General features: G+C 39.3%; 1 protein-coding gene and 1 long non-coding RNA gene across 6 annotated transcripts in view; one reads left to right on the top strand and one right to left on the bottom strand.

The window, feature by feature from the left end:
* NT5E (5'-nucleotidase ecto) overlaps positions 1 to 17,846 on the bottom strand; it is a 46,882-nt gene that overhangs the window by 26,886 nt on the left and 2,150 nt on the right. For all 5 annotated transcript variants that reach the window (XR_014710772.1, XM_084622810.1, XM_084622809.1 and 2 more), the window contains exons 2-3: positions 14,638 to 14,860; positions 4,527 to 4,715 (exon numbers count right to left, since the gene is read on the bottom strand). Coding sequence is in view for 4 of the 5 variants with exons in the window: in XM_084622810.1 (XP_084478936.1) it covers positions 4,527 to 4,715; positions 14,638 to 14,860 (412 nt within the window). In the remaining variant the exon portion in view is untranslated. The remainder of the gene's footprint in view (positions 1 to 4,526; positions 4,716 to 14,637; positions 14,861 to 17,846) is intronic.
* LOC311517723 overlaps positions 7,470 to 17,846 on the top strand; it is a 29,290-nt gene continuing 18,913 nt past the window's right edge. The window contains exons 1-2 of the long non-coding RNA XR_014710774.1: positions 7,470 to 7,576; positions 9,238 to 9,422. This is a non-coding gene — a long non-coding RNA (uncharacterized lncRNA). The remainder of the gene's footprint in view (positions 7,577 to 9,237; positions 9,423 to 17,846) is intronic.

The raw sequence follows: 17,846 nt of genomic DNA, 5'->3' as shown, positions 1-17,846 counted from the left end.
TTCCTATCTCTTAATTCAGAACTCGAGGGTGTGATTCTTTCTAAACAACTAGAATAATAAAAGGAGGCAGAGGCTGATGGAGAAGAAACTGCAGGGGAAGAGAGAGGGAAATGGAACAGCAGTGTGGTGAGAAGGAACAGGACAGTTAACTTAACACACACTGTTAAGTAGGTCCCAAGTTACACAGTGATGGCTGGGTATGTGGGCCGTTTTTTCCTGTAACTCATAGAACATTTCTTTTTTTTTTTTTTTAAACATGCCTCTTCTGGCTACCTTAAATTTGGCAGAGACTTACAACTATTTTTGATTGCTTTAAAACAAGCCACTGTCACTTTTATTCATATGCTATTTTTATTAATAATAAATGTGGGTTGTGCTTATTTTCAATAGATTGAAAAGACGTGAGAGCGAGAGAGAGAATGTGTATATATAACACTAAGATGAGGGGAAATTGCCAAAAGAGTCCCTAGAACACTGGGACAGGGAAAAGAAATCAGAATCTGAAGGAACAGGGAGAGAGAGGGAAAGGGAACAAGAAGGAAGAGCGATGTCAAGTCACACTCTGTGACAATTTTGTGGAAACTTTATAGGCTGCTGACAGGAGTTCAACATTCTTGGTAAAAAAAAAAAAATGCATGCCAAAGGACAACCACTTCCTTAGCCCTTGTCTACACTACAGAGATATGTCAACGTAAGACAGCTTACATTGACCTTATTCAGCAAATATCTATGCTAAAATGCAGCTCTCATTAATGTAACTCACCCACTACACCAACTTAACTCCACCTCCACGAGTGATGTCGCACTTAAGTCAATGTAGTTAGGTCAACGAAGTGTCAGTGTAGACATTACATTGCTTATGTTGACTGTTGCTGTCTCTGAGAAACTGTCCCACAATGACCCACACTACCAGTTAAATTGGTACAAGCACTCCTAGTGAGGACCCACACCAGACAAAAGAAGCGCAGTGTGGACATACAAAAGCAGTTTAATTACTGTGGTGGCTGTAAGTCAATGTAACTTAAGTCGACTTAATTTAGTAGTATAGACTTGCCCTTAGAAAAAGGGTTAGTAAATAAGGGCATGTCTACACTTACCTCTGGAGCAATCAATCCAGCAGGGGTCGATTTATCGCATCTAGTGAAGACGCGATCAATCAACCACTGAGCACTCTCCCATTGACTCTGGTACTCCACCAGAGTGGGAAGTGTAGGTGAAGTTGACAGGGGAGCGGCAAAAAATTCTGGGAATTTTTTTCCCCACCTACAAATTATTAAAAGAGTAACAGCAAGTATTTTAGACTTTCCCACAACCGAGCCAATATGGCAAGACAAGCTAGAGGGATATGAAGAAAGAGTATAGTGGTCTTGCAGATTAATTCAGGGGCAGTGGGGTTAGCCAGAGTGGGGAAGTGAACCAACAAGAGACAAGATCAGGTGAGTAAGCAGGGGCAGAGTGGTGAGGGGTTTTAACAGCTGAGGTCCAGAAGCTTGACTTTGAATCCCTCCACTGGTTACTGCTTTTCAGCTCAAAGAGGAGTTGATAGACTTGCTATGACATTGTATTAATAATAAAAGGACGTCATTGTATATGTAATGTATCTCCACCTCCAAATTGCTTTGCAGACATTAATTAATCCTCAAAATACCCAGGCCTTATACTAAAAGCTCCTGAGTGCCTCCTGTGCATCCTCACACCCTGTTGTCTTCAAACAGAAGTTAAAGGCAATTAGCACACTACAGAATGAGGCCCTCCTCTAAAGTGGGGGTGTGTTTGGGGCGAGGCGGGGGGGGGGGGATCACTAGCTTCCTCTCACCTGTGTTTTTCCTGTATTTTTGAAATAATCAAAATTCAAAACATTCTGACCAGCTCTATAGTTGGCTGAAAGATTAGAAAAGAACTTCAAATAAATATTTTGTCAATTTTTTCCTCTAGGATTTTTCATTGAAATTTCTTTTTTGTTTTAAATTAGAAAAAAAAAAGTGACCAGCTTAGGGAGCGAAGTAGAAGTACTCAGAGTGGGCAACACAGAGTCTGTGACTTGCCCAAAGTTACACACAGACAAGTTGCCCAAAGTTACACTCAGGAAGTTCTGGCTCCTAGCATTGTGCTCAGACAACAATGAAACAGAGAAGCTTCATACAGTACTCTGAAGTGACACAGGTTCACTAAGTGGTACTGACAGCTAATCTATACTGCCCAAGTCTTTTCACACACACCAAGTAGCACTGCAGTGTATAGCCAAAACATCTATCATCCTTACCTCTGCCATCTGGCTTGCTCCTAACCCATGTAACCTGCTGATGAGGATCCTTTCTCCAGGATAGGTGCACAGAGTTTTTATATACACCATCCTTCAAAACGCAGAGATAAGTATATTACCTACAGTTTTGCACTATTTGTTTGATGGGGATACATCGTTATCTGTAATCTACTACAGACTTTTTTATGAATAAAAATATCATTTCCTTTAAAAGTCTGAAATCGCATAGCCCTGCAAGACTAGAAATGGAAGTTTAGATTATATTGCAAAGGGTGATTTCTCCATTTCAAATGGAACTATGCACTTGTTTCTAGTCCTGAAAGGTCCTATAATGTTATGATTTTAAAACTGATGTTGTTACCTAAAAAGGTCATTTAAAATAAATTTTAGGTGGATTTTTTTTTTTTTAACTTTTTCTGAGGCTCTCTACATTTGGCCTCATGGTAACTTAGTCACCTATCTTAGCAAGCAGACAAATGAAGGGGAAAAAAATCCTAGTAGCATTTTAAAAAAAAAAATTCCCTAAGGCATATACAGAATGTGACAGTGAGAGATAAAGGTTCTACTGGTACTCATTTGGGATGATCTTGCATAACTTATTTATAGAGTCACCGTTCACTAACTGTGCCCATCCCAAACTCACACTGAGAAGTCTTTGCGGCATGCCACAGCACCATGCATTTTCCTCACACGCAGTTTGCACACATGTATAATTTCTATAGAATATCTGGAACTTTGTAAATAAGAGCTACAATCTGGGCCAATGTTCAAAATGGAATTTTTTTAGGCATAGGAAGACAGTCTGTGTACTTTTCATTTTCTGTCACAGTGTGACAAACGTTCATGCTAGCACAATGCTTGGCAGTAGCTGGGTAGGCAAGAACATAAAAATTTTCTACTCTTCTGTCACTTTGGGTATATATTCAGGATCTGTCCCTACACAGATCCATGTCTCAAACACTTCTAAGTGTTTTTTTCTGAAATGTTTAAGATTTTATTTTCTTCCTCTTAAAACCCAATATCAGTGGAATTCTTTTTTAAAATAAATGTTTTCCCTCATGGACTAAATAATACCATCACTAGGCCACCAAATATTACAAACTACATATGTTTTAAAAACCTATACATACAGAAATAAGTTCTACAGGATAACAATCAACTACAGGATATTTTGAAAAATAATCAAGTAATATGACTTGTTTTATATTGATTAATTTGTTTCACTGATTCCTTTAATGCATGTATCATAGACAAGGTAAATTAAAATATTTTATTTATTTACTCCCTTATTCAGTAAACTTGTAAAACATGTTAGAATCACAGAAATGTAGGGCTAGAAGGGACCTTGAGAGGTCATCCAAACCCCCCCCCCCCCCGGGAGTTAGGACCAAGTATACCTAGGCCAGCGGTTCTCAACCCGCGGTCCAATTAGCACACAGCTGCAGCCTAAGTATTATCTGCAGGACTAAGTATTATCTAGTACTTTGCATTTGTCCTCACTGAATTCCATCTTGTTGATTTCAGACCAATTTTCCAATTTGTCAAGGTCATTTTGAATTCTAATCCTATTCCTCCCAGCTCGGTATCATCTCAAATTTTATAAGCATACTTTCCAGTCCAGTATCCAAGTAATTACTGAAAATGTTAAAAGTACCAGACCCAGAACTGACCACTGCAGGACTCCACTAGATATATCCACACAGTTGGACAGTGAACCACTGATAATTGCTCTTTGAGTATGATCTTTCAACCAGTTATACACTCACTTTATAGTAATTTCACATAATTAGGGAAATGTAGTCTCTCTTATGAGAATGTCATGTAGGACTACTATTAAACAAGCTGCACAATAATTTAGTAGCATTACTGTTTGTGTTGGAGTGGGTCTGTGTTGCACAGGTCATCCTGAATAAGTTCAAAGAGTTAGGACACTTCTTACTCACAAAGAATGTAAAAACTGGGAATGGACTTGTGTCATAGTCTCAGTGTCATTTGTCTTGCTTATGGTAAGGACTGCAAAAGAACTACATCTCAATGTGATATGTACTACATATAGTTGATTGGTTTTAATCATACAGGGTGCCAGATCCTCAGCTGCTCTCAATCAAGGTAGTTCCACTGAAATGGCAGTTGAGGAACTGGCCACAGTGCTTAGTTACACGTAAATAACATTTTTACAAAGTCATCTCAGTTCAGTGAGAATTTTCTTTCAATTAATGATCAGTTTTGGTTAAAAGCAACATTTTACTGAGAGCTGTAATACCTGTATAAAGAAACGTGTTTGTATGTCCTCCAATTACAACATCCACTCCTCTCACTTTTTGAGCAATCATTTGATCTACAGTGAAGCCGGAGTGTCCTAGTGCAATAATTTTGTTAACTCCCAGCATGGTAAGTTTATTCACATGTGGCTGCAATGCTTCAATTTCATCTTCAAAGTATATATCCGTTCCTTTTTTTAAAAAAAAAAAAAAAGGAGAGAAAGGAGATTAATATTTATGAGGTATCTAAAAATACTTGTGTTTTCACAAGATCAGATTATTGAAACAGCTGATGGACTATGGCCAGAGTCCCACAAACTGTTGGGAGCTCTGGCCTCTCTCATTATTTAAATGCCCATTTTCGCCATCAAACACGGGATTCTAGGGTGAAAGGTTTAAATGATCTCTGAATTTTAGTGGCCCTAGGGTCCCACATTCCTTTACAGAATGAAGCAAATGAGTCTTTTAATTAGCTTTATTGGGAGTTAGTTCAGACTTTTAATCTGGCCAGTGTTTTCAAGTATTGTATAAGCAACATGAACATTTGTGCTCAGTCTACCAACATTTATGAATTGAATTATATACACTCAACTATATATAACAAAGCTGTAATTCCATGAAAAGATGCTGGTGATACCAGCCAACAAAGTTCCAATGGTTTTTGACTGCCATTAGAACGAAGAAAGAGTTACATTCAGGTTTGTCTCATATGCATCATTTGGGTGTAAATATAATATTCTTCTGCAATATTACTTCCTACTGATTTTTCCTTAGGCTCTTTCTTCTTCTTCCCCCACGTTAATTCTTCTCCCATAAAAATCTCCCCTCATCCTGGCTTATTTTGTTTGTCTCCTCTCTATTTCCACAGCAGTTCCCTCAGAGTCCTGCTGCACTAAATCTGCAGGCTCAGGGCCAAATCCTACTTGCCTTCCATATGCAAATTATCTAATTGAATGAGATGAATCATAGGATTTCTGACGGTCAGTGGTACATAGCAATAGCAAAGACTGAAGTGGAATTACTTCACTGAAGGGAGAACCCAAAGATAGAGATTAAAAAGGGTAATGTTTACCCAGCTCACAGTGTTGAGAAATCTTATGGTTTCTCTGAAATGTTTCTATTTTATCATTTCAGAATAATTTCATTTACAATACAAACATGTACACTCTCTCGCTCTCTCTCTACTGTATTTGCTGTATCTCGGTCACACTTTTGATTTCTACAAAAAGGATAAAAGAGCAGCTATCCCAGGTGCTAGGTTCCTTTGACAAAGTTTTAAAATACGTTCTTCTAAGTTACAGATCAACAAATTCCCCTTAAACTCTCCGGCCAAAAATGACCAACTAGAAAATAAACCACACTAATTCTACCTCCCATCCCTCACAATTTGCCTCCATTCCCAGGCATCTTGGGAGAATACAGGAGCCTTGCAGCATACCCCAGCGATCAACAGATCTGGCCTATTGCATAGCAAAGGGGAGAGTGAGAACTAGTCCAGAGTCCAATGCTAAATGTTTCAAGAAATAAAGAGTTACCGCAACAGAGGAACATTGACAAAGCAGTATTATGGGGCTACGTAAGTTTTCAAATTGCAACAGTTCTGTTGTTGCCCAAGTGTAACCCAGGATTCAAAATAAAACACACAACTCATTGCTTAGTACTTGGTCACCCACTCCTCAAAAGTTTAAATTTAGTTTAAAAAAGTTTTTTATACAACAGTTATTCATCTTTTTCTTTGTGGCTCAGCAATTCCATCATTTCTTTTTCAGTGTGTTAAACTAACAGGAAATAAGTTTTCTAATTTCTTTAAACTTTAGAAAGAAAATATAGAAAAGGCAACTAAACAGCACTATTTTTTAACAAGAAGAAAAGATAATGGGCTGGGTGCCAAAAGTATTAGGCACGTGTCCAAGGATAAAATAGTTGACAAATGTTCTCCATTGAATATTTCTACTATTCTACAGACAGGAGAAGTTATCAAGATACCGAAATAAAAAGTTATGCGCAAAAATGTGATTTACTATTTTGCAGCACAAAATGCATGCTAAGCACCTCACAGTACAAATACAGAGACATGGTCCCTATTCTACAGATCTTACAATACAACGAATAAATAAATACTGTCTTGCTTATTTACCACTACTTGGGCAACTGTTGTAGGAAAAAACCTAGTAGGGTGACTCAAATCTGGCAGGTGGATTTAGTAGTGCATAGGACATCTTTAAAAAAAGTTACCAGTTAATAGCTTCATCATTTGTGCTATGAATTATTAAAGTAGCCTTCACCCACTGTTTCCAGATATTTATTAGCAATCCTTATTGAGGGAGAGAGAGAAAGCGAGCACTATGGGAACCTCCATCCCAATGTTTCAAAAGATTTATGATTATAATATGGTGATAGTTATGAATAGACTGTGAAGGTGACTATGGAAGCAGTAGTGATGAAAGACAACTAGATTAATGGTTAACTCACCAACCCACAATTTCAGCCAGGAGTTTATCAGCACTGCAGATTGCTAAGTCATTTCTGACAAACCACAGTATGTAGAAACTGAATCACCTTTTGAAAGCTACTGAAGGCTTCAGACACTAAAGTGGTGTACAAGTAAAAAAGGAGAGAGTTACAAAAATTGCAGAGCCATTGGCCATTATCTTTGAAAACTCGTGGTGAACGGGGGAGGCCCCGGATGACTGGAAAAAGGCTAATGTAGTGCCAATCTTTAAAAAAGGGAAGAAGGAGGATCCTGGGAACTACAGGCCAGTCAGCCTCACCTCAGTCCCTGGAAAAATCATGGAGCAGGTCCTCAAAGAATCAATCCTGAAGCACTTGCATGAGAGGAAAGTGATCAGGAACAGCCAGCATGGATTCACCAAGGGAAGGTCATGCCTGACTAATCTAATCGCCTTTTATGATGAGATTACTGGTTCTGTGGATGTGAAGGGAAAGCAGTGGATGTATTGTTTCTTGACTTTAGCAAAGCTTTTGACACGGTCTCCCACAGTATTCTTGTCAGCAAGTTAAGGAAGTATGGGCTGGATGAATGCACTATAAGGTGGGTAGAAAGCTGGCTAGATTGTCGGGCTCAACGGGTAGTGATCAATGGCTCCATGTCTAGTTGGCAGCTGGTGTCAAGTGGAGTGCCCCAGGAGTCGGTCTTGGGGCCGGTTTTGTTCAATATCTTCATAAATGATCTGGAGGATGGTGTAGATTGCACTCTCAGCAAATTTGCGGATGATACTAAACTGGGAGGAGTGGTAGATACGCTGGAGGGGAGGGATAGGATACAGAAGGACCTAGACAAATTGGAGGATTGGGCCAAAAGAAATCTGATGAGGTTCAATAAGGATAAGTGCAGGGTCCTGCACTTAGGACGGAAGAATCCAATGCACCGCTACAGACTAGGGACCGAATGGCTAGGCAGCAGTTCTGCGGAAAAGGACCTAGGGGTGACAGTGGATGAGAAGCTGGATATGAGTCAGCAGTGTGCCCTTGTTGCCAAGAAGGCCAATGGCATTTTGGGACGTATAAGTAGGAGCATAGCGAGCAGATCGAGGGACGTGATCGTTCCCCTCTATTCGACATTGGTGAGGCCTCATCTGGAGTACTGTGTCCAGTTTTGGGCCCCACACTACAAGAAGGATGTGGATAAATTGGAGAGAGTCCAGCGAAGGGCAACAAAAATTATTAGGGGTCTAGAACACATGACTTATGAGGAGAGGCTGAGGGAGCTGGGATTGTTTAGTCTGCAGAAGAGAAGAATGAGGGGGGATTTGATAGCTGCTTTCAACTACCTGAAAGGGGGTTCCAAAGAGGATGGCTCTAGACTGTTCTCAATGGTAGCAGATGACAGAACGAGGAGTAATGGTCTCAAGTTGCAGTGGGGGAGGTTTAGATTGGATATTAGGAAAAACTTTTTCACTATGAGGGTGGTGAAACACTGGAACGCGTTAACTAGGGAGGTGGTAGAATCTCCTTCCTTAGAGGTTTTTAAGGTCAGGCTTGACAAAGCCCTGGCTGGGATGCTTTAACTGGGAATTGGTCCTGCTTCGAGCAGGGGGTTGGACTAGTTGACCTTCTGGGGTCCCTTCCAACCCTGATATTCTATGATTCTAATTGTGTTTGCTACAAACAGTGGCCCCTAGAAAACTCCCTATTAATGCCAACTGCTTTTGGATTCCTCAGTTATACCACAGTATGTACTTACAAAAAGAAAAGGAGTACTTGTGGCACCTTAGAGACTAACCAATTTATTTGAGCATAAGCTTTCGATGAAGTGAGCTGTAGCTCACGAAAGCTTATGTTCAAATAAATTGGTTAGTCCCTAAGGTGCCACAAGTACTCCTTTTCTTTTTGCGAATACAGACTAACACGGCAGTTACTCTGAAACCTGTCAGTATGTACTTAGTCTGTCACTGCTTTAGCTTTGCCTAAGAAAGTAATAAGCCTTCTGTCTTACTACTACTACTCCTCCTCTTTTGGCTCCTTATTGGCCCTTTCAGTACAATTATAACCATCTTTAGTTTTTGCTACAAATTTATTAAAATATGTCCTTTTACTTAGCAGCAGTTGTAATTCACCACCATCAAACTTCTGCTCTAATATTTTTCCCAGCTACAAAAAGGTAATTTGAAAGTCCTCTCAAAACTCTCAAAATAAACTCTCAAAATAGATAAATTATGACACTGTTTCTCAATAACTTATTTTAATTCCTAGCATGTCCAATTTAGCCAACTTTCTGGATTGCCTGGATGAGAAACCGGCGCTCAGAGGATACATAGGCTCTGATCCAGGAGCTTTCCCACATTGCTTCATGGATATTATACAAGCAGGGATATTGTGCAAGCAGAAATGCAAGGGGCTGAGACTGCCAACCTCCCTGGTTGGGTCAACACTCATAGGTAAACATTTAGAACATATCAGTTATATTATGTTAAGAACTCTCTTCATACCCTCAGCACTATAAGCTTCTCATTTTGCACAGGCAAAGGAAGAATAAATTTTCCTTGTTATTCCTTAGAGGAAAAGGATGGACTCAAATAACTCAGCCTCTTGTGTCCGAAGGCAGATTAAAAGTTTCTGTTGACCATAGAGAGGTCTCCTCTGTGGATGTGTTTAACCATTTGCATTGGACTTTAGACTTTTATGTCAGTTGTACATTTGAATACTTGGTTTAAATATTATCATACCTTCCCTATTCTGGGCTAATTTACACCTTCATTTTTACAGTTATTATGTTATTTCAGTAAGTAATGGACAGAAAAGTAGTAATATCTTCCTTGTATTGAAGAGTGATTTTTTAAAAAAATGCTGTGTTCAATGCATTTTAATTCCATTGTGTGTCTAGTTTAAAACCAGAGGAGAATGCAAGGTCCTTTTATTAGGCGTGAAAGTGGCTCTTTTGCACCTATAATGATGTCCTACATCTGATTAAAAGGGCGAGGTGAGAAACTCTAATGTGAAAATGGTGTTTTTATTATTCTAAAATACAATTATCTGTTCTTAAAATCAGAAGTAGTCTGTTTTTATCTCATTGCTTTACACTAATTAAATAAATCTTGATCACTGGAACAACTTCTTTGTCAGAAGAGGATGAGTCTATGCTTCATCACTTCTGCTATCAATCACTGACAGAAAATAATTGTGATTCCTTCTGTAGTCTAATTTCTGGTATATACTTGAGATGCCGAAAAACAGCGGGGAACAAATTCTTCCTTCAGATACACATATGCAATTCCCACTGACTTTAGTGGGATTTGGGCATGTGTCTGTCTACCTGAAGGCTGAATTATGTTCCTCAGAATTCAAAATTGTCAAATTTTAATAAAATCTGTAAAAAAACACATTTTCCTTAATTATACAAGATGTATTCATGTCTTTAGGCTCTCGTATGTGGCCAATAAGGAGAAAAATATATAACCTTTTTTTTTTAAACCATTGTAAACTTAACACCCCTTTAGAGCAGTGCTTCGTGTGTTCTAAATGGATCTGTGAATGGAACACATCTTTTCATATAACTCGAACATCTAGCAGTTAAAACCAGTCAACTGGCCAGGGAGCTGAATAATACAAAAGTTCTACAGGCAACTAAAACTCTTCATCAATATTCATTAATTCATACTAAGAAACGATATATAGTTAAAATTTTAGCATTTGACCGTTTAAGAACGGCCATACTGTGTCAGATCAAAGGTCCATCTAGCCCAGCATCCTGTCTTCCGACAGTGGCCAATGCCAGGTTCCCAAGAGGGAACGGACAGAACAGCTAATCATCAAGTGATCCATGCCCTGTCGCCCATTCCCAGCGTCTGGCAAACAGAGGCTAGGGACACCCCATTCCTCTCCATCCTGGCTGTCAAGATTCCTTCCCCACTCTGAACTCTAGGGTACACATGTGGGGACCTGCATGAAAGACCCCCTAAGCTTATTCTTACCAGCTTAGGTTAAAAACTTCCCCAAGGTACAAACTTTGCCTTGTCCTTGAACCGTATGCTGCCATCACCAAGCGTTTTAAACAGAGAACAGGTAAAGAGCCACTTGGAGACGTCTTCCCCCAAAATATCCCCCCAAGCCCTACACCCCCTTTCCTGGGGAAAGCTTGATAAGAAGCCTCACCAATTTGTACAGGTGAACACAGACCCAAACCCTTGGATCTTAAGAACAATGAAAAATCAATCAGGGTCTTAAAAGAAGAATTTCAATTAAAGAAAAGGTAAAAGAATCACCCCTGTAAAATCAGGATGGTAAATACCTTGTAGGGTAATCAGATTCAAAACACAGAGAATCCCTCTAGGCAAAACCTTAAGTTACAAAAAGACACAGCTTATTTTATCAGCCATTAAACAAAAGAAAATCTAACGCATGTTCTAGCTAGATTACTTACTAACTTTACAGGAGTTGTAATGCTGCATTCCTGATCTGTTCCCGGCAAAAGCATCACACAGACAGACAAACCCTTTGTCCCCCCCTCCATATTTGAAAGTATCTCGTTCCCTCATTGGTCATTTTGGGTCAGGTGCCAGCGAGGTTACCTTAGCTTCTTTACCCTTTACAGGTGAAAGGCTTTTGCCTCTGGCCAGGAGGGATTTTATAGCACTGTATACAGAAAGGTGGTTACCCTTCCCTTTATATTTATGACATTGGCTAATAAGCCATTGATGGACCTGTCCTCCATTAATTTATCGAGTTCTTTTTTGAACCCTGTTATGGTCTTGGCCTTCACAATATCCTCTGGCAAGGAGTTCCACAGGTTGACTGTGCACTGTGTGAAGAAATACTTCCTTTTGTTTGTTTTAAACCTGCTGCCTATTAATTTCATTTGGTGGCCCCTAGTTCTTGTGTTATGAGAAGGAGTAAATAACTCTTCCTTATTTACTTTCTCCACACCAGTCATAATTTTAGAGATCTCTATCATATCCCTGCTTAGTTGTCTTTTTTCCAAACTGAAAAGTCCCAGTCTTATTAATCTTTCCTCAAACGGCAGCCGTTCCATACCCCTAATAATTTTTTTTTGACCTTTTCTGAATCTTTTCCAAGTCCAATACATCTTTTTTGAGATGGGGCGACCACATCTGCATGCAATATTCAAGATGTGGGCATACCATGGATTTATGATATGATCGAGGCAATATGATATTTTCTGTCTTATTATCTATCCCTTTCTTAATGATTCCCAAAATTCTGTTCAATTTTTTGACTGCCTCTGCATATTGAGTGGATGTTTTCAGAGAACTATCCACAATAACTCCAAGATCACTTTCTTGAGTGGGAAGAGCTAATTTAGACCCCATCGTTTTATATGTATAGTAGGGCTTATGTTTTCCAATGGGCATTACTTTGCATTTATCAACACTGAATTTCATCAGCCATTTTGTTGCCCAGTCACTTAGTTTTGAGAGATCCTTTTGTAGTTCTTCACGGTCTGCATGGGAATTAACTATCTTGAGTAGTTTTGTATCATCTGCAAACTTTGCCACCTCACTGTTTACCCCTTTTTCCAGCTCATTTATGAATACGTTAAATAGGACTGGGCCCAGTACAGATCCCTGGGGGGACACCACTATTTACTTCTCTCCATTCTGAAATGGAGAGCATTTATTGACCATTTATTCCTAATCTTTTAACCAGTTACCAATCCATGACAGAACCTTCCCTCGTATCCCTTAACAGCCTTTGGTAAGGGACCTTGTCAAAGGCTTTCTGAAAATCTAAATACACTATATCCACTGGATCTCCTTTGTCCACATGCTTGTTGACCCTCTCAAAGAATTCCAGTAGATTGGTGAAGCATGATTTCCCGTTACAAAAACCATGTTGACTATTCCCCAACAAATTATGTTCATCTATGTGTCTGACAATTTTGTTCTTTCCATAGTTTCAACCAGTTTTCCCACTACTGAAGTCAGGCTTACCGGACTGTAATTGCCGGGGTCACCTCTGGAGCCCTTTTAAAAAATTGGCGTCACATTAGCTATCCTCCAGTCATTTGGTACAGAAGTTGATTTAAATGATAGTTACAGACTAGTTAGTAGTCCTTCAATTTCACATTTGAGTTCCTTCAGAACTCTTGGGTGAATACCATCTGGTCCTGGTGACTTATTACTGCTTAATTTATCAATTAGTTCCAAAACCTCCTCTAATGACACTTCAATCTGGGACAGTTTCTCAGATTTGTCACCTAAAAAGAACGGCTCAGGCTTGGAAATCTCCCGCACATGCTCAGCTGTGAAGACCAATGCAAAGAATTAATTTAGTTTCCTCGCAATGGCCTTATCATCCTTGAGTGCTCCTTTAACATCTCAATCGTCCACTGGTCCCACTGGTTGTTTCGCAGGCTTCCTGCTTCTGATTTACTTTAAAAAATTGGTATTACTTTTTGAGTCTTTGGCTAGCTGTTCTTCAAATTCTTTTTTGGCCTTCCTAATTATATTATTACACTTCATTTGCCAGTGTTTATGCTCCCTATTTTCCCCAGCAGGATTTAACTTCCACTTTTTAAAGGGTGCCTTTTTGCCTCTCACTGCCTCTTTTACTTTGCTGTTTAGCCACTGTGGCTCTTTTATTGGTTCTCTTACTAGGTTTTTCAATTTGGGGAATACATTGAAGTTGAGCCTCTACTATGGTGTCTTTAAAAAGTTTCCATGCAGCTTGAAGGGATTTTACTTTTGGTGCTCTATCTTTCAATTTCTGTTTAATTAACCTCCTCATTTTTGTGTAGTTCTCCTTTCTGAAACTAAATGCTACAGTGTTGGGCTGCTGTGGTGTTTTCCCCACTACGGGGATGTTAAATTTAATGATATTATGGTCACTATTGCCAAGCTGTTCAGCTATATTCAAATCTTGGACCTGACCCTGTACTCCACTTAGGACTAAATCAACAATTGCCTTGCCTCTTGTGGGTTCCAGAACTAGCTGCTCCAAGAAGCAGTCATTTAAGGTGTCAAGAAACTTAATCTCTGCATCCCGTCCTGAGGTGACATGTACCCAGTCAATGTGGGGATAGTTGAAATCCCCCATTATTATTATTTTTTTTATTTTAAAAGCCTCTCTAATCTCCCTGAACATTTTACAGTCACTATCACCATCCTGGTCAGGTGGTCGGTAATATATCCCTACTGCTATATTCTTATTATTCAAGCATGGAATTACTATCCATAGAGATTCTATGGTATAGTTTGGTTCATTTCAGATTTTTACTTTATTTAATTTTAAGCTCTCTTTCACATATAGTGTCACTCCCCCACCAGCATGACCTGTTCTATTTTGTACCCTGGTATTACTGTGTCCCATTGATTATCCTCATTCCACCAAGTTTCTGTGATGCCTATATCAATATCCTCATTTAATATAAGGCACTGTAGTTCACCCATTTTATTATTTAGACTTCTATCATTGGTATATAAGCACTTTAAAAACTTGTCACTTTTTAGCTGTCTCCCATTACATGATGTAATTGCATGAGACATTTTTCATTTGACTGTTTCTCATCAGATCCTACCTGTATTTTATCATCTTCCATCCTCTCCTCCTTCTTAGGACATAGAGAATTTCCATTAATAGATCCTCCCCCGTTTAAATGTATATGGTTTGTTCCTGCTATACTAAAGAAAAGCATACCTGGATTTGAAAGGAAAGATGTTTCCTTAGTGGTATAGCCAACAACTCCGATTTTTTCTGAACCAACCTGTAGTATTTTATAAGGCTGAAAATATCCAGTGATCCTGGATGCTACTGATTTGCTTGCCTGAATGTTTGCACTCAGAATTGAAAAATTAACATTTTTAAGTAGTGGATCCAATAATCCATCCAGACCATTATCAAACTCATGGTTCCCCAAAGCCTACGAAAAACAAAAAGGAAAATTATTAGACACTACCCCCAAATAATAACTATAAGTGCTCTCTCAGAAATTACATACTGGGCATTTCTGATAGTACAAAGTTTTATTCTAGAAAAGCACATTCCTACCATTTTCCAAACAATATTCTATTGTTTTGCACTAACACAATCATATTATATTCATTTTTAATACTTTTTCTTCTGCCTCCGAATCTCCCTTACACCTATTCCAGCTCTGATGCTAGCTTCTGGTACCAAGGAGATGCACCAACCCTGCAGCTATTCAGTGCTGTGTGTGGAGGTATGAACGTCAAATTTAAAACTAGTATAAAACATGACACAAGAGTGTGCGCTGATGAATATTATTGGACTAGAAGGTGAGCAACCTGGTTTTGTTAACTGCTAATCTTGTTCATATGTAAGAAATTAGCAGTTAAAACAACCAGGCTGACATTTTCAGTAAACAAACTACTATGGTTGTTTACCATACTGACAGCCACATTTTGGTAAACTTTCATTTTATTCTAACATATTATAACCCCAATAATAGCTAACATGAAAACACACTATTGTATTTGTGGCAGATACGGAAATTTCCTGCAATATCCTTGGCAAACCTTATCCAAAGAAACTTAATTCAGTAGGATTTAACTTAAGTGTTTTAGGAGTTCATTGTATTATTATTAAATATCATTGCATTATTAAAAATGCAAACGTGTTATTGTAAGATTGTATGCAGCAACTCTGGTGCAGTGGGGGAAGGGGAAAAACATGCCTAATATCTCTCCAGGAAGTGTTATGAGCTTCAAAGAACAAATGTCCCAGACAAAAATGAACTTTTAAAGTTAATTGAGTTTCCCAGGAAATATCTAATGGGAGGTATATGCAAATGTCCCTTCCCCTGTTATGCAAGAACTCAGCCTTTTGAAGCTTCACCCTGAGGAGGGGACTTTTGTCTGCTGGTCACCTGTTACATGAGTACAAGATCAGAGGCCCATAAAGGAGTGACTCACTGATTCATGGCAGTTCTTGCTCTGAATGTAAGATGAAGACAGAAACCCCCCCAGTGGGGTTTAAAGACTGATCATCTGCCAGACCCCTTCTTGGAGCTGGGGTGATTTCTGGGAAGCTTATTAACGTGTGTTAGGCTTGGTTATTGTTTTAATATGTTTTCTCTGCAATGCTTTCAGCATAAGAATAAACGTGCTTGCTTAGAAAGGGCTGTGTGATAACTTACAGAGGAGGCCAGTTATGCCTCTGAGGAGAAAGCAAAGCAGGGCTGTTGAGGCAGTTTGACTTTCTGGGGCACTCACAGTGTAGGCAGGGAACTATGCAGCCAGGAAAAGCCCCCCATCAGGACAGGAGGCAGAGAGACATAGGTCTCTGTCCAAGAGAGGTGACGGCTGGGAATCGACAGCCTAAGAGTAGGTGCCCTTGCAGGATTATCGAGGGGGAATCCGGATGCAGTTGCCCTAAACTGTGACAGTAGCCAGCAGCATATTTGTATGTTATCACTTATTTATATTATATCACCTATTCTTACAAGAATTAAATGATATCCCTAAACTCTTGCCATCTGTGAAAAAGAAAACTGCACCAAAACCAAGCTGAAATAATGTCATTGACTTCAATGAGGCCATGATTTCACCCTCAGTGTTAACCTGGGAAGTGGGTACCAATGATCAACGAATACCGTATGTATATCCTCTACTGAGTTGAAGAGTCCTTCTGTATCCTGAAGAAAGCTGTGCCAGGATACTACAAATTTAGGGCAAGCTTTTGTTGCTGACACAGATCAGTCTTATGCAGAAAGGAACTAAAATCACTTCACATTCTCATTGCATCATCCTGCTTTTCAAAAAGAAATAAGGAACATATCTATATTGGCAAGTACCAGGATAGGTGTAAATAAATAAATATCAGATTTTTTTTATTTAAAATCAGATTTTTAAAATACAAATTAAATACATTTTTCTTTTTTTAAAAAAAACCATTTAAAGGGGAAATTCTGACCGTCACATTCCAGGGCAACTGCACCCGCATTCCCCCTCCATGGTCCATCAAGGGCACTCACTCTAGGCTCCCGGCTCCTCATCCATTACTTCTCTTGGGCAGAAACCTCTCTCTCTCTCTCCCCCTCCTGACCAGAGATTTTTCAGGCTGCACAATTGCCTGCCTAAACTGTAATATTCTCAGCAAGACAAACTGCCTAAACAGGTCTGCACCTGCACTTGGTTGTCTTTTTGAAGGCTACGCACAGCTTTAATTGACAGCAGTTACAACACCACTCTAAGCAAGCACATTTATTCTTAAGGTGAAAGCATTACAGCGAAAACATAAAAACCTCACACATGCTAAAAAGCTTACCAGCAATTACCCTGGCCCAACTCCAAACTTGGGTTCTCATAGGAGTCAGTCCTTTAAAACCCACAACTGGGTTTTTCTGCATGGTTACAAGTTCATAGTTATGTCAGATTCAGAAACAGAACAAACATGAATAGGTCAGCCTTCCCTTGATACAGCTTGGGCCTTTGATCTTACCAGGTGATCACCAGACAAAGGCCTCTGCTCAGGGCGCAGCTTCCAGAGGCTGGGTTTTTGCAAAACCAGAGATGGGAAATTTGCATTAACCTCTCCTCAGATACTTCACATATATTGTCCCAAAAGTCCACTCTTTTCTTGCACATTGTTCAATATAGATCTTTGATCATCCAGGCCTTACAATATCAGGATATTGTAAGAAATTGCCTTGTCACAACAACTTACATTAAGGCCTACACTTACTATACCCTATTACAGTCATTTAAATTAAACACAAAATAATATTAAGCAGTACAAACAGTACAACTGTTTGAAGTTGTTGAGAAAGTCAAACCACTGAACTGCTGGAAGTCACAGGCTAAGCACCTGGAACCAGAATGTGTTGCAGTGCTAAACCAGCATTTGACTGCAGTAGCCTCTTTGGCAGTTGCAGAGAATATATTTTC

The sequence above is a fragment of the Lepidochelys olivacea genome, assembly GCF_965140295.1.
Source record: "Lepidochelys olivacea isolate rLepOli2 genome assembly, chromosome: 3".
Taxonomy (NCBI): domain Eukaryota; kingdom Metazoa; phylum Chordata; order Testudines; family Cheloniidae; genus Lepidochelys; species Lepidochelys olivacea.
Note: the sequence above shows the minus strand (reverse complement) of the source record. Positions and strands in the feature narration are given on the sequence as shown.